The sequence below is a fragment of the Eumetopias jubatus genome, unplaced genomic scaffold, assembly GCF_037043125.1.
Source record: "Eumetopias jubatus isolate StellerSeaLion01/CBP00866 unplaced genomic scaffold, mEumJub1_p1.0 scaffold_4, whole genome shotgun sequence".
NCBI classification, from domain to species: Eukaryota; Metazoa; Chordata; class Mammalia; order Carnivora; family Otariidae; genus Eumetopias; species Eumetopias jubatus.
Window position 1 is genome coordinate 89,275,976 of NW_028274810.1, and position 25,523 is coordinate 89,301,498.

A 25,523-nucleotide genomic window follows, 5' to 3' on the forward strand; every position below is an offset into this window, starting at 1 on the left:
CTTCATACCTCTCATATTCTCAGCAGCTGGCCCCGAAACTTGCTCCTTTCTTCTCCAAATGTCCAAGCCCCAGTTGGTTCTTAACTTTTTCCTGTCCTGCCTCTTTCAGCATTTATTGATTCAGTCTTGCTGGACCCCTTGCTGGCCCAGACAGGAGAGGGAGAGGTTGTGAATCCTCATCAATGTGGTTTTATACACTTTATTCTCAGAGTCAGTGGAAGAGGTGTGATTATAAAATCTCACCTATGAAGGGAGGCATGACTGTGAAGTCATACTTTCAGAAGAGATACTGAGGTCTTTTAAGTCTGAGTCAATGTCAAGTTCAGCTTAGTAAACATTTAGTGAGTGGCTACCGAGTGCCACCTAAGAGCCAGGAGTGAGGCTGAGTTGTCTGGGGCATACAGAATTTGTTTGAGCCCTAGATGCTGAAGGTCTGTTGCTCTTACCTATCACGTGCCAGGCTCTGAGGATGAGGATTCAGGAAGAGAGAGATTAAAGGCGCAAAGATGATTTCTATGAAATGGTGATTAAGTACTACAAAGGAGACATATATGGGGATTGAGAACAAATCAAAGTCAGGAAGTAAGGAAAGCACCCTGAGAAAGTGACATAGGAGCTGAGACTGGAAGCAGGATTAGGAGTTGGCTGGAAGAGTAAGGGGGGGAGAAAAACCTGGGAAGGGCAAAGGCTGGGAGATGTGAGAGAGAGGGAGGGAGGGAAGGAGAGAGAGAAAGAGAAAAGGGGGGGGTAGGGAGGGAGGGAGAAAAGGAGAGAGAAAAAAACCAGCAGGACTGTCTGTGAGGCTGGAGTCTGGAGAACTAGAGGAGAGGTTCAAAGCGGACATGGAGGCCATGTTGTAAACTTAGACTTTGTGTAAGAGATCTTGAGCCCCCAGCTGTGGACCATAAGCCCCACATTGCCACTTAGGGTTTGGGATATGCTTTGTTCTAAACGTGGAGAAGCTCTGTGAGAGTTCTTCCACCCTGAGGAAAAGCCGGCTTACATAGTCCCAGAAGAACCAATTGGGAGCATTTCTTCACAACTCTGTTCAGTGACCTCACACTGAAATGGACTATGGCAGAGGTATTCATGCCTCCACAAAAGCTACCAAGCAGGGCTTCCTCCCACCTGCCAAGCCCCGTTGTGAAACATTTCCCAACCTCCACCTTGCCACCACCCCTTCTACCTGATAATCTAATCCAAGGAGGAAGCCAACATCCCAGCGCTCATGAGAGTTTAATGCTGTGATCTTTGCAAATCAGAAAGTGATCAAGCTTGGGGAATTTTATTTTTGTCTGCCCTTAACCATCTGGAGGAGGAATAGCAGAAGTTCAAACCCACAGGCTTTGAGGACAGCCAGACCAAGGTCCAAATTCCAGCCCTGTGACTAATTAGCTGTGTGACCTTGGGTAAGCAGTGGAACCTCCCAGAGTTTCATCCGTTCAAAGGGTACTAACACCCACCTCATGGGGTTGTTGTGAGGATCAAATACTAAAACATACTTAAACTGTGGTACCTGCTGTGTAACAAGGATTCAAATAAATTTTAATGCTATCAAATGCTGGTTTTTTTTAAAGATTTTATTTATTTATTTGACAGAGAGAGACACAGCGAGAGAGGGAACACAAGCAGAGGCAGAGGGAGCGGGCGAAGCAGGCTTCTTGCCAAGCAGGGAGCCCGATGCGGGGCTTGATCCCAGGACCCTGGGACCATGACCTGAGCCGAAGGCAGACGCTTAACAACTGAGCCACCCAGGTGCCCTTCAAATGCTGTTTTTGATAAAGAGATCTCAATAGAAATATGCTCATTTTATTCCAGAATGGCCTCATTTTCAGTATTTGAGAGAGTGGAAAGAAACTGAAGCAGCACTTTGAGGACCTGTGTAGAGGCTAGGTTGTGGTCACTGGCTGAGATTTTCTGGCCCACAACCAAGATGACTTCTTTGAAGGTTTTGAGAAATGCAACGAGCCTGACCTTTGTGGTCTCAAAATGTCCTTTCACGTTGATACAGCAAGGCAACCAGACACACGATTTCCTAACCTGAGATTGGGGTGGGGGGTGTTATAGAACCTGGACTGGCTCCCCCAACGGAAGAACCAAGGGGCACTAGGAGATCTTGGAGGACAGGAGGTTTATTTAACTCTGCTGGGCTCAGAGGAAAGTGGTCTCCAAAGGTCTGAGCACGGAGCACAAACAAAGGGGGCAATTTATACACTTCTACTTCCACATACTTGGCACTTTTGGCACGTGCACAAAGCGGGGCAGGGAGAAGAGCCCGGACTGGTGTGCGCGGGAAGCGGAGCAGGGAGAAGAACCTGGAAGAGCCCCAGAGCAAGGACTAGGACTCTCCCGCTGGCTCGGCTGGCCATCTTAGGACACAGATTTTCCTTATCAGAGGGAACAGCGGAGAACAAGCATGTGGCAGATTTCGTCAAAAAGAACAGGTGCCAGATTCAGACAAGCCAAGTGGGGGGAACAGGTGGCAGATGAAAACATTTCCCCACCACCCTGTCCCCACTGCCAAGGTACTCCCAGTTCAGTGGGATTCTGGGCCTGAAAGAGCTGCAGTGGGTTGGATGAAGACAGAATCTCTGACTCAAAAGGAGATTCAAAGATACGTAGGGATCCTTTCATCTTCCTTGCCTTTGAGGTCCAAATATGGTCCCTGTGAGACCCTGTTAAGACGTGCCAATTGAGCCGAAGTCATGAGGCAAATCTCAGAACCATCCAGAAATTTCTGAATGTTTTCACCCAGGACCAAACTCAAGGCAACTTTTAGATCTACCAAGTTCTGTGAAAACGCATTCTCTCGACCAAGAACTGCTGGGCTACAAGTTGAGAGCCAGCATCTGCCACAGAGATGAGCCCAGGATTCTCTCTGCTCTGGGTCTACTCCTAGTTCGTGGGCATGGTCACGCTGACCAACGGTTACCCCATCTGTCACTGATACCCAGAGAGTGGACAAAGCAGTTACCCAGAGTTGCTGTGGTCATGGAGTCTGGCCTGGGCCTGAACCCAGAATCCAGCACCTGCATCAGCTTTCTGGGCCTCAGAATGGCAGCATCCTCATCTGTAAAGAGGAGGCCATACCTCCTTGGAGAGTGGTGGAAAGAGAAAAAATAACATTTAATAAAGGAGAGCAATGATTGCTTTTAGAATCTTGTTGGAAAAGCAATACATATAAATTATTGAAAAACTTAGGAATCAAACATGAGCAGAAAGAAGAAATTTAAATATATATATATATATCTATATCTCATATATATGATATGTATCTCCTCACCACCCAGAAATTAACAACCACAAACATATTGGTATAGATCCTCGATCTGTTATCCATGCCTACGAACATACAGATTTTTTTTAATGGGGCCATATTTTGCTACTTGCTTTTCTCCTACTGAGTATGTTGCAAACATCCCCGAGTCATTACATATCCCTGGGCAACATCCTTTTTAATGAGAGTAGACTATTCCGCGGTGAGGCTGTTTCCATTGCTTGGAAGTGATTACTCTTCAGGTGCCTGGTAATGCACCAAGGCTTTGGTGTCGGAGGCACCAACTTTCCCCAGAACGAGTCCGTTAGCTCTGGAGGCTGCCACTCCCCGGGTGAAGAATGTACAGAATAACAGGACGGACGCACCAGATTTTCAGAGAGATTAAAGTAGATAACGTGTGGGAAGTGCTTGGCTTAGTGTCTGGTACATAGACCACGCTCAAACACCGCCGATGGTGTCTGAGGCTGTGTTGTTAAACTGGCTCCGAACACTTCCCTTAGTCCTGTTTGAAAGTCCCATATTGGAATTCCAAACTGCGGTTATTGGTAATAAGCAGTTTTCCTTCCCTTCCCTCCCCCCATATACGGATTTACTGATTCCCGGCTCCACCCCCCCACCCCCCCAGCGCCCGGGGTCGGGCCGGACAAAGCGCAGCGCAGGCCCTGAGGAGCCACCAGCGGTCTCGGAGCGGGGGTGGCGCGGGGAGCCGGCGGCCAGGCTCGCTCGCAGCCGGGGGAATGCCCCAGGAATAGCCCCCGCCGGGCCCCGCCCCGGGCCCGCGACTCGGCCTCCCATTGGCTGCCAGCCGCCGCAACCTGCGGGCCTCTGAGCCCGGAGGCTCGCGGAGGTGGCACCTGGCGGCGCGCGGCGGGCCGCGCTGGAGCCGGCCTGGCGGGGGTCGGGCGGTGGGTCTCCCTGCTGCTGTGCCTGCTGCAGTCCACTCGAGGTAAGCGCGGGGCTCGCGGGGCGGCCGGGAGCCGCGGGGGCGCCTACCCCGGGTAGCGGAGCTCCTGGAAGGAGGGCGGTGGCCGCAACCTGCCCGCAGCCAGCCAACCAGGCGCGATCGTCCCCGCCCAGCCACCACCGGTTGTCTTTGAAACTGGGACTTGGGACGAAAGAGACAAGAGTCTTTGAAATTCCTTTCCCGGACGAAACTGATCCAGTTTCCTAGGGCCAATGCAACTCCCGGTGAACAGGGAAAGACAGTGGCAGTTTAAAAAGCCCCTGCGCTGATTTATAAAGTCCTGCTTAAGGTTTCCTAAAGGCACTGTCCCCTGCATTAATATGACACTGGATCCTCGCTGTTAGGGGAAGTCCACTGAGACAGTGACGTCTGAGCAGAGATGTGAAGGAAGCAAAGGCGTGAGTCTGATAGAGATCCAGAGAAGGGGACCAGTCTAGGCAGAGGGAACAGCTCCTGAAAAGGGGTGGAAGTGGAGCGTGCCTGGCATGCTCTAGAAACAGCAGAAGGACCAGTGTAGCTGGAGAGCAGGGAGCCCGGGGGGAGAGCAGTGAGTGCGATTAGGTAGGTCTTGGTGGGGGGGGGCAGATTATAAAGATTTTGGATTTAACCTTGAATGAAGTGAAAGCCATTAGAAGGTTTAAAGCAGAAGAGTGACTTGATCTGACTTCATTTTAGCCCTTGCTGCTATGTGGAGAATGGACTGAAGGGACAAGGTTGGAAGCAGGGAGACCAGTTGGGAGGCCTTTGGAATAATCCAAATTATCACAATATTCATTCATTCAACAAGTATTGTGCATCTACTCTGTGCCAGGGACCATGGCAGGCAAGCTCCGGGGACATGGCTAAGAAAAGAACAGAGCACCTGCTCCTGAGACCCTCAGGGCTGTTCCCTCCTGGAGTCCGGCAAATCCAGTAGATGGTAGATGGTTCCTGTTCGGAGGTGTTCCACGGAAACCCTCAGCTGTCAGATGGACCGCAGAGGCCTGGGGAGGGGAAGGGGCTGCGGTGCAGGCTATCGGTGGCCCAGCTGTGACTGGACTCCTGACCCTGGGTGCCCAGCCTACATCATGTCGCCTTTGCTTTAGCTACCCCAGATGACTCCTGGTTCTCAAACTCACCGGGCACCTGACGGCCCACCACACCGCTCTTCAGCTCCAAATGGCCCATGTCAAGACCAGCCAGGAGCTCCAGGCTTCATGACCTCTTTCTCTCCCACAGGGAAGCCCCATCTGGCCCCTCCCCAGAACGTGACGCTGCTCTCCCGGGACTTCAGCGTGTACCTGACGTGGCTCCCAGGGCCTGGCTACTCCCAGAATGTGACCTATTTTGTGGCCTATCAAAGGTAGAGGGGAGCCTCCGGTCTGGTGTTTGGGAGCCTGAGGAGGATGGCAGAGGCTGGAGGGACTTGTCTGGGAGGGTGTGTGGTCAGCTTCCTGGTTCTCTGTGTCCCATGGGAGACAGCATGTGGCAGGTGTTTGGAGAGAGCGCTGTTAAAGATCTGGAGGTGGGAGTGGTGTTGATTAGGGGACAGTGCACAGGTGTTGGGTCTGCCGGGGCTCGGGAGAATCTTTGAGAAGAGTCAAACAGGGCTCGATTAGAGCTACAAGGGCCCAAGGGTGGAATTCTCCAGGGCCTGGATGAGGTGCTTGGAGTTGTTCCAGCTGACAAGGGAGGGCAGATGTATCTCCTGCAGGGCCTGTGGTAGGCGTCGCTAGAGGATCACCCTTTTCCCTCCGGAGCCTTGAGATCCTTCTCAACCCCGCAGTCCAGTCCGGACAGCCGTGACTAATCCAGAGAAATCTGAAAGTGGAAGCAGATTTGCTGATCTTTGCACCTAAATAGGAAGCACTTGAGGTTCTTTAGCAGGAGAGTAAGATGATGAAAGCAGATAGTCAAGAGGACTCATCTAGGATGGGTGAGGAGGAGGAAGCAGGAAGGGGAGGTAAGTGTCGAGTACGCAGGACCCACCTATTCCAGTGCTAACGTCTTGCATGAATGTTTCACTTCTTCCTCCCTGTATACCCAGGCTGGCACTGCACTTCCCCTACTTATATTTATTTTTTATTTTTATTTTATTTGTTTATTTATTTGAGGGAGAGAGGGTGTGAGTAGGGGGAGGAGCAGAGGGAGCATGGAGCCCGACCCGGGACTCAACCCCACGACCCTGAGATCAGGACCTGAACCGAAATCAAGACTCGAACACTTAATGGACTGAGCGCTGCACTTCCCCCATTTTAGAGACAAGGAACCTGAGCTCAGAGAGGTGCTATGATTTGCCCAAGGAAACCAGGGATGGAGCCAGAAGAAAAACCCCAGTCTGTCTGACCCTGAAGCTTATGTGCTTCCTGTTCTTTCATGGTCCCTCCTTCTGTAGCATCCAGATGTGAGTGAGGGGGGCCTACCTTGGAAAAGGGCAGATTGCCAGAGAGCTTTCAAAAGAAAGAACTGTACAGAAATGTATCAGGAGGCAGGAAACACCTAACATGTACTGTGTGCTTGCTGTGTGTCAGGCACTGTGTCCACACATTAACTGTCCTTATTCTCACACAGCCCCGGGAGGAGGGGCGTGGTACCTGCCCCCTGCAGGGCAGAAGATGGAGGCACCCAGAGTATATTTTGCTCAAAGTCACATAGCTGGGAATAGTGGGGCGGGCTAGATTGATTAGAGTTGAAAGTCCATCCTCCAGACCTTTATGATATTATATGTCTTTCTCTTTTATACTTTTTCAATTATCTGTGAGGATTCTAAAATGATGATATTCTACTTGTATTATTTTTTTCACTTATTAGGTGGAATTCTTTTACAAAGAGATGCTTCCTCTCTTGTGGTATTTGATATTCAGTGTACTATTCAGATAGGCAAAACAGGACAAATGCTTGATTTTTTTGTGCAAGTTTTCAAGATCATGAATTGGTTCCCTGTCATCTCCCAAAGGCAATTGATTTGATTTTTTTTTTATTATCCTTATGAACTCAAGTACTTAAACACATCTGATGGTTTCAATCCATTGCAACTTGTCTACTCATTAAAGCTTGAATTGTCCCATCTTTGGCCAGTGAAAATCCTTTCAAGTTAGCTCCTGAGTCCTTTTAATTTGATGCTAGTAGTTTTGATTATTTTACTGCTGTTATACCAAGATGTTTCAGGCTCATTTGTACAATCCCTGACCTAAAACCTGAATCAGCCATTTCTCCATTTAGTAGAAAATGGTTTTAAAGAACACAGTGTGGCCAGCTGTGCTGATCACTACTTAGCTATTACTTTGATCTTTTCAGTTAAACAGGGTGAGATAGGTAGGTAGGTAGGTAGGTAGGTAGGTAGGTAGGTAGGTAGGTAGGGTAGGTAGGTAGGTAGGTAGAAAGATAATTCTAATCCCACCTCTGTTCCTGGCTTCTACTGAGATGGCTAATTAAGTCCATGAGCCCCATCCATGATCTCCTTATCAAATGATTTCCCAGCCACACCCTGACCCTTGGTGTTCCTTCTAGAACTTACTTTCTCCCTTTTTTGCCATAGGCATAGGCTGAGAATTTTCCAGTTCTGGTTCCTTTTTGCCTAACAGTGCTTTCTACATGCCTCTCTCCTCTCTCCTTTTACCGTAAGCAGTAAGGGGAAACCAGGTCACATCTTCAACATTTTGCCTAGACATCTCCTCAGCTACATATCCAAGTTCATCACTTTTAACTTCTAGTCCCCACAAAACACCAAAACACAATTCAGCCAAGTTCTTTGCCACTTTATAACAAGGATCACCTTTCCCCCAGTTTCCAGTAAGATATTCTTCCTTTGCATCCAAGCTCTTCCCAGAACCACCTTTGACTCCATATTCCTATCAACAGTCTCTTCAGGGCACTCTGGGTATTTCTAGCATGCATCCAAAAACTCTTTCCGCCTCTAGCCATTCCCCAGTTGCAAAGCCACTTTCACATTTTTAGCTATTTCTTACATTAGCACCCCATTTATGGTACCAAAATCTGTCTTAATCAGCCAGGGCCACCATGACAAAATACCGTAGCCTGGGGGCCTTAAACAACAGACATGTACTTCTCACACTTTCAGAGGCTGGAAGTCCAAGATCAAGGCATCAGCAGGTTTGCTTTCTCCTGAGGCCTCTCTCCTTGGCTTGCAGATGGTCACCTTCTCTCTCTGTCCTCACATGGCCTTTTCTCTGTGTGAGAGCATGCCTGGTATCCCTTTCTCTTCCTTAAAGAATGTAAGTCCCATTGGTTTAGGGCCCCACTCTTATGACCACATTTAATCCTCATTACCTCTTGAAAGGCCCTATCTCCAAGGACCTATACAGTCATATGGGGGGTTAGGGCCTCAGCATATGATTTGGGGGGGGGGGATTTAGTCCATAGTACCTAATAAACTGGATTTCATCACATTTAAAACTTTTACTCTTAAAAAAAAAAAAAGTCTGAAGAAAATGAAAAAGCCAGCTACTGAGAAAAAAAATTCACAATATATACACTAGAAAAGGACTAGTATCCAAAACAGATAAAGAACTCCTGCATCTTAATAATAAGAGAACAGATCACCCGAAAAGACTTGAATAGTCACTTCACAAAGGAAGATATTTGAATGGCCAAAAAACACATAAAAAGATGTTCAATAGCCTTAGTCATCAGGAAAATGCAAATCAAAGCTACAGTGAAACACTACCACACACCAACTGGAATGGTTAAAATTAAAGGGACTGACAATACTAAGTTTTGTCAAACATGTGGAGTAACTAGAACTCTTGTGCATTGTTGGTGGGAATGTACGGTCACTCTGGAAATCAACTTGACAGTTTCTTGTCAAGTTTCACCTTCAGTTACCAAATCTCCCAGATTCTACTCCTAAAGCTTTTTAAGAGAAATGAAAATAAATGTCCATACAAAGACTTGTACATGAACATTCATACCAGTTTAATTCATAACAGCCCTGATACGGACTGAAACATACACCGGCATATTCATATGCTGAAATCCTAACCGCCCCCCCTCCACAAGAGTGTATTTGGAGATGGGGCCTTTCACGAGGTAATTAAGATTAAATATGGTCATAAGGGTGGGGCCCTAAACCAATAGGACTATGTGCTAGTATTTTTGTTAATATTTTGTTGATGGTTCATGTGTGGCTCAACTAGTTCAGTTCTGTTTATGTTCATTAGACCAACTTTGATAATTATGTTTTTCTTTTTTTCTGTGTTTTCTATATTTGCTAATTATTTTTCTTTGTTCAATCATCAATTACTAAGTGAGGTGTATTAAAAATTTCTCATTATGACTGTGGATTTTCTGTTTCTTCCTATAGTTTTATTGTTAATGTTAACATACCATACCTCTACCAAAAAACAAAACAGAGGAGTTCTTTCCAAAAATCTGTTCTCTCCCTATGCCCATCTCAGCCTCCTCCATTCACGTATCGCTTGGTCCCAAACCCAGGAGTAACCGTGGATTATTTCCCTCTCCTCATGTTTCACATCCAGTCCTTGAGCAGGTCCTATCTGCTTTTACCTCCAAAATATACCCCCAGTCCAGCCCCTTCTCGTCATCCTCACCTCTGGTCTCCCTTAGACGACTGCTGCAGCCCCCCAGCTGGTTTTATCTGAGTGATCCTTTATTTTTTTCTGAAGATTTATTTATTTATTTGAGAGAGAGGGAGAGAGAGAGAACACATGTGTGCAAGAGCCAGTGGGGGAGGGGCAGAGGGGGAGGGAGAGGAAGAGAATCTCAGGCAGACTCCCCACTAAGCACAGAGCCCAACATGGGGCTTGATCTCACGACCCTGAGATTGTGACCTGAGCCAAAACCAAGAGCCGGATGTTCAACCAACTGAGCTACCCAGGCACCCCGAGAGTGATCTTTTAAAAACAGAAATTAGGTCACCTCAGTCCCCCTATTCAGAACCTTCCAGGGGCTTCCTAGCACACTTGGAATAAAATCCAAGCTCCTTACCAGGATGCGGAGGCCCCACCTACTGTGCCCACCCACTCCTCTGCCCACCTCTCCAGACTGTCCACACCTCTCCCTCCCTTGTCCACTAGTCTGCCGCCAAGCTGGCCATCTTGCTCTCTTCTGGACAGGTCAAGCTCCTTCCCACTGCAGGCTTCTGCTTTTGCCATCCCTTCCCCCAAGCCTACGCCTGGCTCCCTTGCCATCGAGGCCTCAATACTACCTTCCTGGCCTTTCCGGAACCACCTTTGGCAAGCAGCCCTCCCACATCCCTCATTACCGCTGCCCTTACCCACTCCCAGGTTTACCTCACTGATGGGACGACTGGCTTTCTCCCCCTCCCACCAGAACGTAAGTTCCCGAGGGCAGGACCTGTCAGGCGCTGCCAGGTCCCCAGGGATACTGCCCAGTGTGCAAATCCCTTCTTTGGACCCCGGTGTTGTCCGAAGGTTGGCATCACAGACCTGCGTCTCCCCTCTGACAGCCACACAGCATCCAGCATGATGCCTGGCATTCAGCAGGGGGCCTGAAAGGCCTGAAGGAAGAATGTGGGAACTGGTTGCTAGCACTCACAATAGCAGCCACCACGTGGCCCTGGGGAGGCAGGAAGATGAGGAGGCTGACTTCCTGAGGCCCCAGAGCTAGTGAAGGACAGAGCCAGGATCCCACCACCTGCTTCTCTCCAGAGTCTGAGCTCCTAACTAGACTCTCCAGAGTCTGAGCTACGGTAGGACAGACGGATGAGCGGACATTCGGGCAGATGGAGGGACAAGGGAGGATGTGTCTGCTAAGCTCCCTTGCCCCAGAGGCAGAGTCCACAGCCCAGGCTCCCCTGTCTCCTCCCTCAGTGCTGCGACCCCCAGACGGTGGCGAAAAGTGAAGAAGTGTGCAGGAACCAAAGAGCTGGCATGTTCTTTGATGTGCCTGGAGAAGCAAGACCTGTACAACAAGTTCAAGGGGCGTGTATGGGCGGTTTCTCCCAGTGCCAGGTCCCCCTCGGTGGAGTCCAAGTACCTGGATTACCTTTTTGAAGGTAAGTCTGTGGCTAAGGGAGCCGGTGGGAGACTCCCTGTCCAGGAACTTGGCTAAGTGGCACTGCTGTCCCGGCCACACTGCTGTCTTCCACCTCCCCAAAGCGGAGGGCAGCCGCATGTAGCCTGGCTCCGTGGCAGGGGGTTAGGGGACTTCTGCCAGCACCAGCAATTCCGTTTGCACTCCTCCTAATGATGTTCTTTGTCTTCTAGCGAACACAACCTTAGTCGTGAACTACACGAGGCATTTTATGTACTTACTCCTATTTTTATGTTCAAATTCTCTTTAAGAAACAATTTTGGGGGGCACCTGGGTGGCTCAGTCAGTTAAGCGTTAGGCTCGGGTCATGATCTCAGGGTCCTGGGATCAAGCCCCACGTCAGGCTTCCTGCTCAGTGGGGAGTCTCCTTCTCCCTCTCCCTCTGCCCCTTGTCACCTCCCCCCAACTTGTGCTCTCTCTCTCAAATGAATAAACAAAATCTTTAAAAAAAAAAAAGAATTTTTTTTAAATTCCAGTTTCAAAAGTAACTTCTGTACACTGTAGAAATTGGGGCAGGGGAGAGAAGGAGAGAAAAATAGAGAGGAAAGCATCCGCCATGTGTCCCACATTCAGAAATCACCAGTGTTAACGCTGAGCCAGGAGAGCACTCTTCTTTTCCCACTATAGTTTATTTCTTTTTTTTTTTTAAAGATTTTTTATTTATTTATTTGAGAGAGAGAGAGAGAGAATGAGAGATAGAGAGCACGAGAGGGAAGAGGGTCAGAGGGAGAAGCAGACTCCCTGCTGAGCAGGGAGCCCGATGCGGGACTCGATCCTGGGACTCCAGGATCATGACCTGAGCCGAAGGCAGTCGCTTAACGAACTGAGCCACCCAGGCGCCCCCCACTATATTTTATTTCTAATCCTAACGACACACCTGTGGGGTTCATTTTCATTAACCCATTTTTTTTTTTAATAAAGTGGGATTCACAAAAGTTAAGGAACTTGCCAGGATACACAGCTAATAAGGGGTGGAAATGGAAGGAGAATCTGGATCTTTCTAGCCTTGGTCATGGTACTAGACCAGACCAGGAGTGAGGTGGGGTGGTAAGAAGGAAAAGATAAATACTCCAACAATAGCCTCACGGAGCTGAGATCTGTAACTTGCTACCCAGTCTTCTCAAAATATGTGAGAGCAGAATAAGGCTTGGAGAGAGAGGTGGAAGGGCTTGAATGAAATTGTCCAGGGAGGATAGTAGAAAGGAGGGAGAGCTGACCTGGGTAGGAGAAGCTGGCTGGGTGGGTAAGAAAGGGAGAAAGATGGATGGGTAAAAAGAAAGGCAGTACGGAGGGGGTGCAGGAGGTTACGGTGGAGGAGGGAATGGAAGGAGGCTATGGGGAAAGACACGTGTGTTGCTGGGAAGATGGAGGACAGGAAGCAAAGGCAGATGGATGGATCCATGGGTAGGTAGAAGGCAGGGGGGAGGGAAGAGATGGAAGGACAGGAGGAAAGGGGAGGCAAAGGAGGAAGGAAGAGAGAAGCGAGGACAAGACGATGCGATGTATGGAGCGTAAAGAAGAATGGACGGGTGAGGAGGAAGGAGGGTAGGGAGGTAGGGGGTTGGCTAGCCTAAAGACAAGAAGACAGTCTGAAGGAACAGGAAGAAAGGAAGGAGTGTTGGTTGGAAAGAAAGGAAGGATGGGCAGGCAGGCAGCCAGGCAGGCAAGCTGGAAGAGCGAAGGAGGAACCAATAGTTGGGGGAACAGGGGGAAGAGATTAGGATAGAAGGAAAGATGCAGCCAGGAGGTTACTTTGTCATTACTATTAATTTTGTGTTTGCCTCCTCCTCCCTGAAGCTCTCCTCGCTCTCCCGCAGCACACCCCAAGCCAGAATGAGCCTTCCTGCCTTTTGCCACCCTCGGCTGGGGCCCTGCTCATTTGCTTTCTTGAGTTTTGGTAGTTTGCATATTTCATTGCCCCTTAATTTCCTCCAGCTCCCGGAGGTCAAGATCCCCGTTCCCTCCAGCTGCCTGCTCAGGGCTTAATATGTTATCAGTGGCGCCTGGACTCTGTCCTACAGAACTGGGAAATAGTGCGTGCGTGTTGTTTGAAGCCACCCTGTTCGTGGGGATACGTCAGCAGCCGTAGGAGGCTGATACACGTGGGCAGGATTCTGACAGTGGTACGGGAGGGCACCCAGGTGCAAGGGGCAGCGGGAGGAGAGACAGGTGAGCTGCGAGCCTGGCCTGTTCATTTCACCTCTCTAAGCCTCAGTTTGCCCTTCTGGATGGTGAGAATAGTGGTATCTCTCCTCCAGGGTCACGGCAGAGCTGAAATAAAATGGCTTTAAGGCTCTTGATGCATAGTAGGTGCTTTACAAACACTAGAGCCACTTTCCCCTTCCAGGAGTGTTCTCTGGGCTGCGGGGGCGGGGGGTGGTGTGTAGCAGGGGGCAGGGGGATGGAGGCTGACAGGTCCTGTTCTGGTTCTGCCAGTGGAGCCAGCCCCCCCCGTCCTGGTAGTCACTTGGACAGAGGAGATCCTGAGCATCAGTGCCACCTACCAGCTGCCTCACTGCATGCCCCCACCGGATCTGAAGTATGAGGTGGATTTCTGGAAGGAAGGAATCGGGAACAAGGTAAGAAGCCCCTTTCCTGCCCCCAGGCTGGACCTCCCTCCCCACTGCCCCACCAAACCCCCCCCCCCGCCTCCTTCCTGCACACCTCCTCCAGGAAGCCCACCCCACATACCTCTCACTCCTGGCAGTCACCCTCTGACTCTGTACAGTACGATTGGCCTGTGGCCCACGCCTGCCCTTCTCCACCTAAGAAGCCAGTATGGGACGTCCTGCCCCTGCACATTATAAGTGGTAACAGCACACCTGTTTTCTACCCAATATATATTTTTTAAATTATGAAACGCTTTTGGTCCAATGAAATCTGATTGAAGTATGATAGGCTGTAGGAGGCTCGCTTGCCAAGCCACTGGATTCATTACCAAAAAAATCAGAAAGCACAGATACATTCTAGGAAGGAAACTAAAAGTGCGCAGAGACTACCACAAATATGCAGTTTCGGACTTGTTTCTCGTGTCTGCACGTGTGTGTGTCTGTACACATTGATCGACGGCAGGGCTTGGCAGACGTTTTCTGGAAAGGGTCAGATAGCAGATATTTTCTTACTTCGAGGGTCAGGCGGCCTGTCCAGCTAGCGGACTCTGCCGCTAACCCACAAAAGCGGCTACAGACAATGGGGTGATACACAGGCATGGCCGTGTTCCAGGGAATTTTTTTTGCTGCGTGCAAAAAAAAAGGCAGCAGGCCGGATTTGACCCATGGGCTGTAGTTTACTGACCCCTGTTCTTATTCCCTCTTTCTTTCACTGAACCCACCAACATCCACACTCCTGACCACCTGCATACGTACTCTGGACCCTAGATCTTCTTCTGACATAGTCCCTGCCTCCCAGAGCATCACAAACATCCTAGACCAGTGCTGTGCCACACGTGTAATTTTAAGTGTTCCTCACCAAATTACGTAAAAGAAACAAGTTCATTTCATTTTAATAATCTATTTTATTTCATCCAATAAAACGTTATCATTTCAACATGTAAATAATATAAAAGTTCCTGGCATGTTTGACATTCTTTTTTCACGTCGTCTTTGAAAGCCAGTGTGCATTCTGTACTCAGAACCCATCTCAGTTTGGACCAGTGGCTGCTGCACTGGGCGGAGCAGCCCTAGAGTTTTCTGGGTCCATAAGGACTGAATGATGCTCTCTACTCCCAGATACCTTGGGAGGCCCTGAGGGCAGAAAGCCTGAGGAATCTGCCCTTCCAAATGGGGACCCGCAGGCCCTGGGGGGTGCACACGAGGGTGACCCTGAGTGGCAGGGCTGCTCTTGAGTGTGCACCGTCTCTACTTCAAGACTCAGCGGGGAAGACACCAGCTGATGGTGCTCCCCAGTGCTGAAACCGTAACGCGAGCAGAGAAGACGCGGGGACCACTGGAGTATCCTCCCAGCCCCACCCTGTCCTGTCCCCACAGCGGGTCTGCCCCCCTCTGCTGTCTCCCCAAACAGACGCGATTTCCGGTCACTCCCCGCGGCCAGCCAGTCCACATCCCCCTGCAGCCAGCCACCAGCGGACACCATTGCCTCAGTGCCAGAACCATCTATACCTTTGGTGATCCTAAATACAGCGACTTCTCCAAGCCTACCTGCTTCTTCCTGGAGGCCCCAGGTGAGTGCCAAGTGATACAGAGGTGAGGACATTCCCCCACCCCCACCCGGCACATATTTTCTCCATCCTATGACGGTTAAGGGCATGAGTCTAGAGATAGACTCCCCTCGATTAAAATCACACTCACTGTGTGTCTTTGGGTAGCTTACATCACCTCTCTGAATCTTGGTTTCCATAGTCTGTAGGATGGGTTTACTCTTAGGAGCATTACATGGGATAATGCATGTGAAACCTGCAGCACATATACAGTTATAGGTGGGAGCCATGGTCATTGTTTCTGTTCTTCTTCTTTCTTTTTTTTTTTTTTTTTTAGATTTATTTATTTATTTGAGAGAGAGAGAGAGTGCGCACACAAGCTGGGGGGGGGAGGGAGGGAGGACAGAGGGAGGGAATCTTTTAAGCAGACTCCCCGCTGAGCACAATCCCATGACCCTGAAATGATCATGACCTGAGCCAAAACCGAGAGTCAGACACTCAACCAACCAAGCCACCCAGGCACCCCATGTTTCTGTAGTTCTTATTTTTCATTACTTAGGAGCCAGCTGGGCATTCCTGGTGCTGCTACCACTTCTGCTTCCCCTGCTGTTGGTCATTACCGTAGGCTGTGTGATCTGGAAGCGCTTCAGAGAGAACCCCTGGTTTCAGCGAGCGAAGATGCCGTGGGCCCTGGTATGGCAAGTCTGGGTGTGTGCAACAGAGGGGGAGGGTTGTTGAAGAATAAGGAAATGGGGCTGAACTTAAAGACATGAATCAGATAGAGTGCCAACATAGTCCAGACTGCAAACATCTCCTATCTTCATGTCTAAATTTCCACCATTAGTAATTCATTCCTTTGGCACCAAATTCAAATGGCAAATATACCTGGGAGGGAGAAGTGCTATAAGTCCCCATGGTGAAATAACTTCATCTCTGCTATGGATTTGTCAGGTGCCAAGAGCAGAGACCCCAGCCTTGGGACTCAGGAGGGGTACCCAGAAAGGGGAGGGGTAGAGGGTGGTGCCCAAAGGGGAAATCTTAGAAGGATCCCAACACTTAGTTCACAGTTTAACCGAGGGTGAGTCTTGCCCAGGCTGACCCCAGAATCTCCTCACTTGTCTGCTGGCTCACTCCCTTAGAAGCTGGGACAGGGGCAAGTCTGGAGAGATCAGATGGGTCCGACTTGTTCGAATGAGGGCCTGGCGAGGGTGGCTAGGCCATAGGTGCGGCTCAGTGGGCCCTCGGCTCAGAGGGCCCTCGGGCCCTCGGCTTTGAGGATGGATTCTGAGTATCTGCCATACAGGAGTGTTTGTAACGTCTCTCGCTCTGGGACCTGCAAGGAAATCCCAGCTGAACTACAAGCTCTGTGTTAGACATTTCTGTGCTCTGCCGCACCCCTCCACCTGCTCTTTACATGGAGAGTCACCACTCAACTTCCAGCAGCCAACACCTGCTGTGGGGGGGGGGGGGGCGGTCGGGGGGACTTCCTCTGGCCTCTGGTGTCCACTGCGCCTGTGCATGTGGCCGGCCAGGGAACTGGCCTTGCTCTCACCCTTGCCAGCCCTCACCTGACGGTGCCCTGAGGTGCGTAGTCTGCACTGGCTCCCAGCTGCTCTACGGGTAACTTGCCTGATGACAGCCTCTCTTGGTGGTTCTCCCCAGCCCCACTAAATTTTCCCTTACTGGAGTTTCCTGGGATCACTTCCCCCACAGAACTACTTACATTTGACTCCTTGTTTTGGGGTCTGTTGTCAGGGGAACCCATCCTTCAGGAAAGCCTGAATTTTCTGTTCTTTTCTCCCCTTCCCAAATCAGGACTTTTCTGGGTACAGATACCCCATGGCAACCTTTCAGCCCAGTGGCCCTGAGTCCCTGGATACCTTGACCCTCTGTCCCCAAAAGGAACGGACCAGAAGGGTCAGGCCGAGCCCTGGAGTCAGGACCCCAGCCACCGTCCAGGCAAGATCAGAGAAAAACAGTGCTGAGGAGGAGGAAGACACAGACGACGATGTCAGCTTTCAGCCCTACCTTGAGCCACCCCTTTTCCCAGGGCAGGAGCACCAGATCCCGGGGTGCTCTGAGGCAGGTGGCACCTGGAGTCCTCCTGTCCAGGTCGAAGACTCCTCTGCTGCAGATGCTTCGGACAGAAGCTGGGCCAGCACGGGAGGCTCCTCCTCCTGGGATGAGCCTGGGTCCTCTTGCTATTTGGCCAAGAAGAAGCCAGGCCAAGGGCCAGTGGGAGACAGGTGTCAGGAGCCTCTCCCACTGCTCGAATTCTCCAAGGACTTGAGTTTCCTGGACGATCCCCTGAAAGATGACCTCTCCTCCTGGGCCAGCTGGGGCTCCTCATCACCAAGGCTGAATCTGGTCCCTGGGGAGCCCCCAGTTTCTCTTCACACACTGACCTTTTGCTGGGACAGCAGCCCTGAAGAAGAAGAAGAGGAGGAGGAAGAAGAAAGTGAAGGGGAAGGAGGGAGGGAATCAGAAATTGAGGATGATAGTCCTGGCAATTGGGGGGCTGGGAGCCCATGGAAGACTGAGCTCAGAGGTGGGACGCTGGGGCATTACATGGCCAGGTGAGCTGTTCCCCAGCTTCTCTCCAAGTCTGGTGCCACTGAGCTTGCCTAGGACCCGAGATGCCACCGAGACTTGAGAGCCTGGGAGCATCACCACTGAGGCCATGGAGGGTTCTTGCAGCATTTCGGAAACCCCAGGGTTGGTGTCAATGAGCTTGAGCAGTAAGAAGCCACCCCATCCTTTTTGACTCACCGACTTCGGGCTGAGCTCCAAGAGCAGTGGAGACAAGAATGGGCCGAGGTCAGAGGTTGACTGGGTGTCGCATCACCCCACCGGCTTTGGGGTGACAGGCCAGTTAGAAAAATCATCCCTGAACAACATGAGACAGGTGAAGTCAGGTCACAGTGGACACCGAGGGCTACCACCACAAGGGGCCGTCTGGATCTGGAGGGAGGGAATTTGCAGCACATCTTTATCAGTGTCATGCCTTTCTCTGGCACCTGCTGAGCGCTCCCACCCCCAGGTCTCAGCCTCCTGGTTCATGAGTCCTCTACGGTGGGCCCCAGTGAAGAAAAACCTAGTAAGCCAGGGATGTTGGAGAGGAAGGGAAAGGGCAGTCATTATTCAAATTCCAACCTCTGACTCAGGGAATTATGCAGCTTTTATGATCAGATGACCCGGGTTCAATTCCCAGCTCTGCCACTTACCAGTCATGTGACTTTGGGTAAGCCACCTTCCTTCACTGTACCTGGGCTTTCTCACCTGCAGCTGAGAGTCCCAAGAGAGGGACGTGTAGTATGGTGGCTGTCACATCACCGGTACCCTCTGCACGGTGGCTGGTAGGATTCTCCATCCTCCCAGGCTCTGAGAGAACTGCCGGGCATCTCCCACCTGTGACCCCTAAACTCTGAGCGACTAGCGTTCACCTTTCAGCTGGTCTCACTTCTCATCTACCTCCCGCCTTCTACCTTCACTTCCTCCCTCCTCCTGGTCAGGAAACTGCACTCTCGGAAAGCCAGAGCCCAGCCAAGAGGGACCCTGACCCCTCTCCCCTTTCCCAGAAAAGAAGGAACCAAATGATCCACCTTCTAGGGGTCTGATTTGTTGGGGTTGGGGTCACAACCCGGCAGAGAACTAGACCCGTGCGCCTGTGATCCCTGTTTTAGACAGCACTTTAGACTCTGGTTATAAAGAAGTCCCATTTTCCCTTCTAGTTGTGAGAATCCAGCACCTTCTGGCAGCGGGTTATGTTAAAAGGTGTGGGAGAAGCAGTAAAGTGTCCCCCAAACTGAGAGGGCACTTTGAAGCCGGGAAATGAAGCAGGCCACCGCATACAGTTTTCACAGAGTTTTATTCAGGGTAACTCACCGACGGGGCGCTTGGGCAGAGGGTGTTCTGTGCAGAGGCATAGTTACTCTCTGGGAAATCCAGGCCTCAGTCCACAGCTGTGATAGAGCCAGGGGACGCTCAGAAGGGCATTGTGGAGAGATCGGAGGGTTCGCACACACTTCAGAGGGCTGGAGTGCTCCTCTTTGACAGCTAACCTTTCATCAGATCCTGTGGTACCACCTGTGCATCAGGAAGGGGAAAGACTATGTTGTCTCTAACAGGTTCATGGGAGGCCAAAACAAGCCTCCCCCGCCATCCCAGCCCTGGTGGGCATTTCTAAGGTATGTATATGAATCTCCAAGGGCCTAGAACACATAGCCTCAAGAGAGGCCATGGAGAGAACATGAACAAGATGGAGGGCCAAAGATGGAGTCAAGTATGGTCAGCACTCCTACAAGGTGACGATCCTTACCTGGGGGCTGGTGATGGGTGTTCTCAAACCACTGTCTTATTAACCCATACCCACCGGTGTATGGACGAGCAGAGCTGAGTTTTTACCCACAGGGACCCAGATTTTTGTCATTTTGTGACTGGGATTTGAACCATCGTGGTTCTGTGACCTAGGCCCTGCCATTTAACTGCCAGGACTTAGATGTCTCCATTTGTGAAGAAAGCATCTTTGTAACCACTTTACCCACAGAGCTGTGCTGGTTTAAAGGCAACATGAAGGTTTACCATTAAATGAAAGATCTGGAAAAGGGCATCTGCTCCAGGGGTTCTCAAGCCATGTTGAGACCATTCTCAAATGGTCTTGGGTTTCATGGGAGGAGTCTCAATTGCAGGGGGATCCATGGTCCACAGGACCCCCAACTTCCACCAGAGCGGCCTCCCTGAGCCCTGGCGCACCCCCATGGCCTTCCGTGTGAGGCTGTGCTTAGGGAGCTCCACTGCTCAAGAAGTTAGCAAACCACTTTTTTTTTTTTTAGATTTTATTTATTTATTTGAGAGATCGAGAGAGAGAGCACAAGTGAGGTGAAGGGCACAGAGGGAGAAGCAGACTCCCCGCTGAGCAGAGAGCCCGATGTGGGACTCGATGCCGGGATCCTGAGACCATGACCTGAACTGAAGTCAGATGCTTAACAACTGAGCCACCCAGGCGCCCAGCAAACCACTTTTTTAATTGAATACCTGTCTTCTGTTTCAAACAAAGAAATGTCAACCCACTATGTATGTCCCTACCGGTGAGATATTTGATCTCTGGCCAGCTGGGCCAACCGCTGTGCCCTTGGCCTTGTCAACAAAGTGCCAGGATCTCAGCAAGTATTTCCAGGAGCACAAAGCTGGCAAGACGCCTTCACCACTGCTGGGACTCAAACATCCATGCACACACACACACGCGCGCGCGCGCGCATGTGAATGTGCAGGAGCTGAGGCTTGTCCACATCCCTAAGCATGCTGAGGTTCTTCCTGGAACCCAGCTGAGCTGCTTCGTGGAAGTAATTTCGAAAAACTAAAAGCTGTCATCACTATTAGGCCTCTGTGAAGGAACCACATTATCTCTTTTCTTAAACCTTGTTATTTAAGAAAAAACAAAACAAAACTTTTTTTTAAGCATTTCTTTCAAAGTTTCATTTCTGAGAGAGGCTGAGGTTTTTAGTAATTCTCAGTGCCAGCTCTTTTATCCTTAAGTCATTAACAAAAAGCCATGGGCAGCATTGGGAAAGAACGTGATATTCAGTATCATAATTTGTCAGGTGTGCTCAGCACTCAACTGTTTGCAGAGCCCTCTCCTGCGCACAGCGGCCAGCCGGGAGGTGCATAGCCTGAGCTCGGGGGCCACCTGGAAGGATGGATGGGTGATGCCCTAAGCGAAAGCAACATTATGATTCTTTAGCACACTGAGATTATGCATTGTTCTTAGGTATTTGTATTCGTGTCTAATTTTGTTCTATGTTGACAACCTATTTAAATAATTTCCTAATGGTCTTGGATATTTACCCTAAATTGTTCTAAATAAAAAGCTCTATTTTTAGAGAAAACGGCAGGATTGTATGATGTGTGTGCTCTTGTTTCTCAAAAGCTCCTCCCCATTCATCTAGCTCTTAGACCACAAGGGTCTTGAGTTGGGTCCCCAGCAGCAGACCCAAAGACTGGGATTTTTGGGGGTATAAAGCAGCGCTGTGTTTCCAGAAAGCACCAATAGGGGAGTGGGAAGCCAGGCAGGGAGGGAAGGCAAACTGTCCAGGTACATAATCAAACATATCACTGCTCTGGGCAACTGGGGCTCAGTCCCCCTGGAGGGCTTTGGGGGTTCAGTGTGGGACTCTCCAGATTTGTTCAGCCAGGAGAGGGGCTAGGGAGCGTATCCACAAACCCTGTCAGTCCTGTGCAGAGGGCCCCCACTCCCACCCCCCGTGCGAGTCCTCAATCTGTGCTGTTGGAATCCATCAAGCTGAGTGCATGAGAAAGGTGAGTGCCATGGGGGTGGGGGAAGAACACCCAGGTCACCAGCTGCAGTGAGGCCCAAGCTGTACCCACGACCCTGGCATCTCACCCTATTGCAACAACGGTCCTGGGAAGGATACAGAACATCCTCCATGGCTGGCCTTGCAAACCCGAACTCATTCCAGTAGATCTCTGCTGAGAAGAAGCTCCCAGCTTCCAGTGACTCTCCCAGGACCACCTAGTAACCGACCAGCACGGTGCCTGCTGATCGTCATCATTTACCGGCGCCAGGGCAGGTGCTAGACCCAACCTGAGCTGATCCAACAAGTCCCTCTCTGTGGAATTCAGAAGTCTTGGCTGCCTGGATCTAGAACAGGTAAGTTCCAACCTGCTGTGGCCCCATTTCCCTCTCCAAGGAGCAGGAAAGCACAGTGTGCAGAAAAAACAGGAATGTGGCAGCCAGGTGAGCTGCAGAGATGAGAATAGATGAACCTTGGCTCCCGTCCGTTCCTGGGGCCCAGCCGTAGCCCTGTCCCTGGTTTCTCAGCAACATAGTTTTTTTTATTTTATTTTATTTTATTTATTTATTTGACAGAGAGAGACCCAGCGAGAGAGGGAACACAAGCAGGGAGAGTGGGAGAGGGAGAAGCAGGCTTTCCGCTGAGCAGGGAGCCCGATGCGGGGCTCGATCCCAGGACCCCGGGATCACGACCTGAGCCAAAGGCAGACGCTTAACGACTGAGCCACCCAGGCGCCCCCAGCAACGTAGTTTTAAATCAGCTCCCTGGGCTGCCTGTTTCTTGTAACCAAATATCCTTGCCAACTCACAAAGAGACCATCCATATTGTAGCTTGTGGTCAGGTTGGAGCATCTGACTCTTGAATGGATGTGCAGTAGGTCCTTCCCAGAAAACAGGGTGGAAGTTCCTCTCCAAGTGACCTCAATCACCTCCCACCCCGCCCTCCGATGCGAGGTCACCTTTGGAGGGTCTCTTGGGCTGTTTGCTGCCCACCTTCCGGCCAGTGGTGGGTTTACAGGGCTGCTGGATCGCACGGGTTCCTGGAGCTGGGAGAGGGGAGGCTTAGTGTAGTTGGCATTACATCCTGAGAACTCCTTTTAGGGAAGGGACTGTTTTCCTCCTGGCACCAGCACCTGGCATAGGGTGGAAGCTTGGTATTGAATAAATTAATGAAGGAATGAACGAGTGAATTGGTCTATGAACTGGAGTCAGTAAGGGGCTGGCTATGGCTGAGTTATATATGAGGCAGCCCAAGATCTTGCATATTAGATGACACCATCCCAAATTCCTGTCGCATGTGAATCAGTGCCACTCAGTGAGTGAAATGGTGAGGAAGGGAGCAGATGTGGAAGAGAAAACAGTACCTTCACGCCCTAACTGTAACTTCTTATTTCCCATTGTTTAGGACTTGATCGATGGCTATTTGCTTACAGCTTCCTTGAACTCATTCACTGTGTGCACCAAATGGAGCTAACGTGATGAGAGTTTGGGGGGTTAAAAAAAAGAAAAGACCAGAAATTATATCTAAATGAGTGAGTCAGTTCCATGAGTCCATTACTCAAGAGATACTGGTTGGCCCCAAGACCCATTCTAGCCCAGGCAGCCCCACCCCTTGGCACATGATGATACAGAATGCAGAGGTTTGACAGCTTTTTATAAATTATCAAGAGGTTTTTTTTTCCCCCTTCCCTGCCTCTCTAAGTAGGTAAGGAGGACCTCAAGGTAAGAACATCTCGGAGTACCATGCCTTGGAGGGAAAAACCATGAGCAGGTGATGGGAGGCCCCTCTCCAGGTGTCGATGCCTCCAGGGAGAGTCCCATCCATTCTGGCAAAGCATAGTCCACCCCACCGTAAGCCTTGGCTTCTCTGGGCACTACGTAGACATCTCAGCAGCCAGATCCCAATAGAGGCTCAGACTCCCCGCACCCCAGCTCCTATCTCTGAGCTCCAGGCCCTGTCATGGAATGTCCTCCCCCACTCCAGCCACAAAGCTTAATCTCTAGGATGCAATGCCCTTGCTTCTCTCAGCCTTTGGAATTTGGCCTCAGAAACTACAGGCAACTCAGGGCGCCTGGGTGGCTCAGTCGTTAAGCGTCTACCTTTGGCTCAGATCATGATCCCAGGGTCCTGGGATCGAGCCCCGCATCAGGCTCCCTGCTTGGTGGGAAGCCTGCTTCTCCCTCTCCCACCTACCCCTGCTTGTGTTCCTGCTCTCGCTCTCTCTCTCTTTGTCAAATAAATAAATAAAATCTTTTTAAAAAAGAAAGAAAGAGAAAGAAAGAAAGAAAGAAAGAAAGAAAGAAAGAAAGAAAGAAAGAAAGAAAGAAAGAAAGAAAGAAAGAAAGAAACTACAGGCAACTCAGATTTCTAAGAGAAATATCACTCCCGCCATCCCCACACCCAGACACCCAGGAGTCCGGGTTTTTGCAAAGGTTTTTAAAGGCCCTCCCTTGGTCTTTGGTTCCCCATTTTGCAACAGGAGGTTCCTGTGAGAGCTTGTCCTCAGAAACCGTCTAGAGACATAGGCATGTTTAATCCTCCCAACAACACTGAGGAATAGAGATTCTCACTTCCCTTTTGCAGATGAGAAAGCTGGGGGTCAGAGATTAAGCCACCTGCACACCTCAGATTCAGTGGCAAAGCTGGGATTCGAACCCGGGTCTGTCTGCCCAAAGCCCACATTCTTTTCACTTCCTGGTTCCCGGGGCACATATGAAACTGGACCCCCAGTTCTAGCATGAGACACAGATCTCCTTAATGTTTTGATAAAGAAGCATGGTCTTCTAAGCATGTAATAAGCTTCAGGAATTCCTTACCCTGAGAGAGAGCTGAAATTATAAGCAGAATCAATAAACGCTGAGCTAAATTTGTGTTTGTGTCACTGACAGTAGCCATGAAGGGAATTCTGGAATGTCAGGGGAGCTTTCCAACCCCAAAATGACTGCTCGAACTCCAAGGACCCTTAGAGGACTTCTAGACCAAGCCTCCTTTACAAACAAAGAAATTGAGGCCCAGAGAGGACACAAGACCCATCAACGTCACCTGGAGTCAGGTGCAGGTTTTGGAGCAGAACCAGCTTCCCGACCTGGAACACTAAGTCAATGTCCCTGATTGACACAACCCCAGCTTAGAACCAGGGACTCCAGGGTGAGTCTGATTCTCAGGCTCTTCTCTAAGAAGAGGCTTAAGGGTGGGCTGCCAGGGCTTAGGTCCTCGCTCTCACCACCCATGAGCGATCAGGGACCCCTTTCAGGCTCTCTCACTGCTGAGTTATCAACCAGGGGTGCTCTCCCCTCCCCCAGCGCACACCCCACCGCCCTCTGGTGTTCTTGCTTCTGCAAAACAGGTTCTGACATCCCTGGGTATTGAAAGAAGGGACAGAAGCAGGTCACATTCTTGAGTATTTGTTATTTTAGGATGTGCTTTTTCTTTTCTTTTCTTTTTTTTAAAGATTTTATTTATTTATTTGACAGAGAGACACAGCAAGAGAGGGAACACAAGCAGGGGGAGTGGGAGAGGGAGAAGCAGGCTTCCTGCCGAGCAAGGAGCCCGATGCGGGGCTCGATCCCAGGACCCTGGGATCATGACCTGAGCCGAAGGCAGACGCTTAATGACTGAGCCACCCAGGCATCCTAGGATATACTTTTTCTACAGCTTAGGGTGGCCACCGCCAGTACTGGCCAGCTCCCCCCAGCATAGTCATCCATCCAGCAAGCATGACCGGGCACTTGCTTTCTGCCAGCTCTTGGTAGATGCTGCGACATCAAGGAGAACAAGTTACACCTTTTGTCCCCATAGTCG

The 25,523-nt window shown here is 50.3% G+C and overlaps 1 protein-coding gene across 1 annotated transcript; it reads left to right on the top strand.

The window, feature by feature from the left end:
• Positions 1–2,908: 2,908 nt before the first annotated feature.
• On the top strand, positions 2,909–17,358 carry IFNLR1 (interferon lambda receptor 1). The gene is made up of 7 exons (XM_088022858.1): positions 2,909–2,927; positions 4,083–4,223; positions 5,460–5,583; positions 11,033–11,217; positions 13,692–13,834; positions 15,276–15,435; positions 17,227–17,358. The coding sequence occupies exons 1-7, from the start codon at positions 2,909–2,911 to the stop codon at positions 17,277–17,279; spliced, it is 825 nt and encodes a 274-aa protein (XP_087878984.1). The 3' UTR covers positions 17,280–17,358.
• Positions 17,359–25,523: the final 8,165 nt, after the last annotated feature.

What these genes read in the sequence shown, in the direction of transcription:
- IFNLR1 (XM_088022858.1), top strand. An exon ending in TATTTTGTGGCCTATCAAAG is followed by an intron (nt 5,584 to 11,032) that starts GTAGAGGGGAGC and finishes CTCCTCCCTCAG; the next exon opens with TGCTGCGACCCCCAGACGGT. An exon ending in CTTCTTCCTGGAGGCCCCAG is followed by an intron (nt 15,436 to 17,226) that starts GTGAGTGCCAAG and finishes TTCCCAAATCAG; the next exon opens with GACTTTTCTGGGTACAGATA.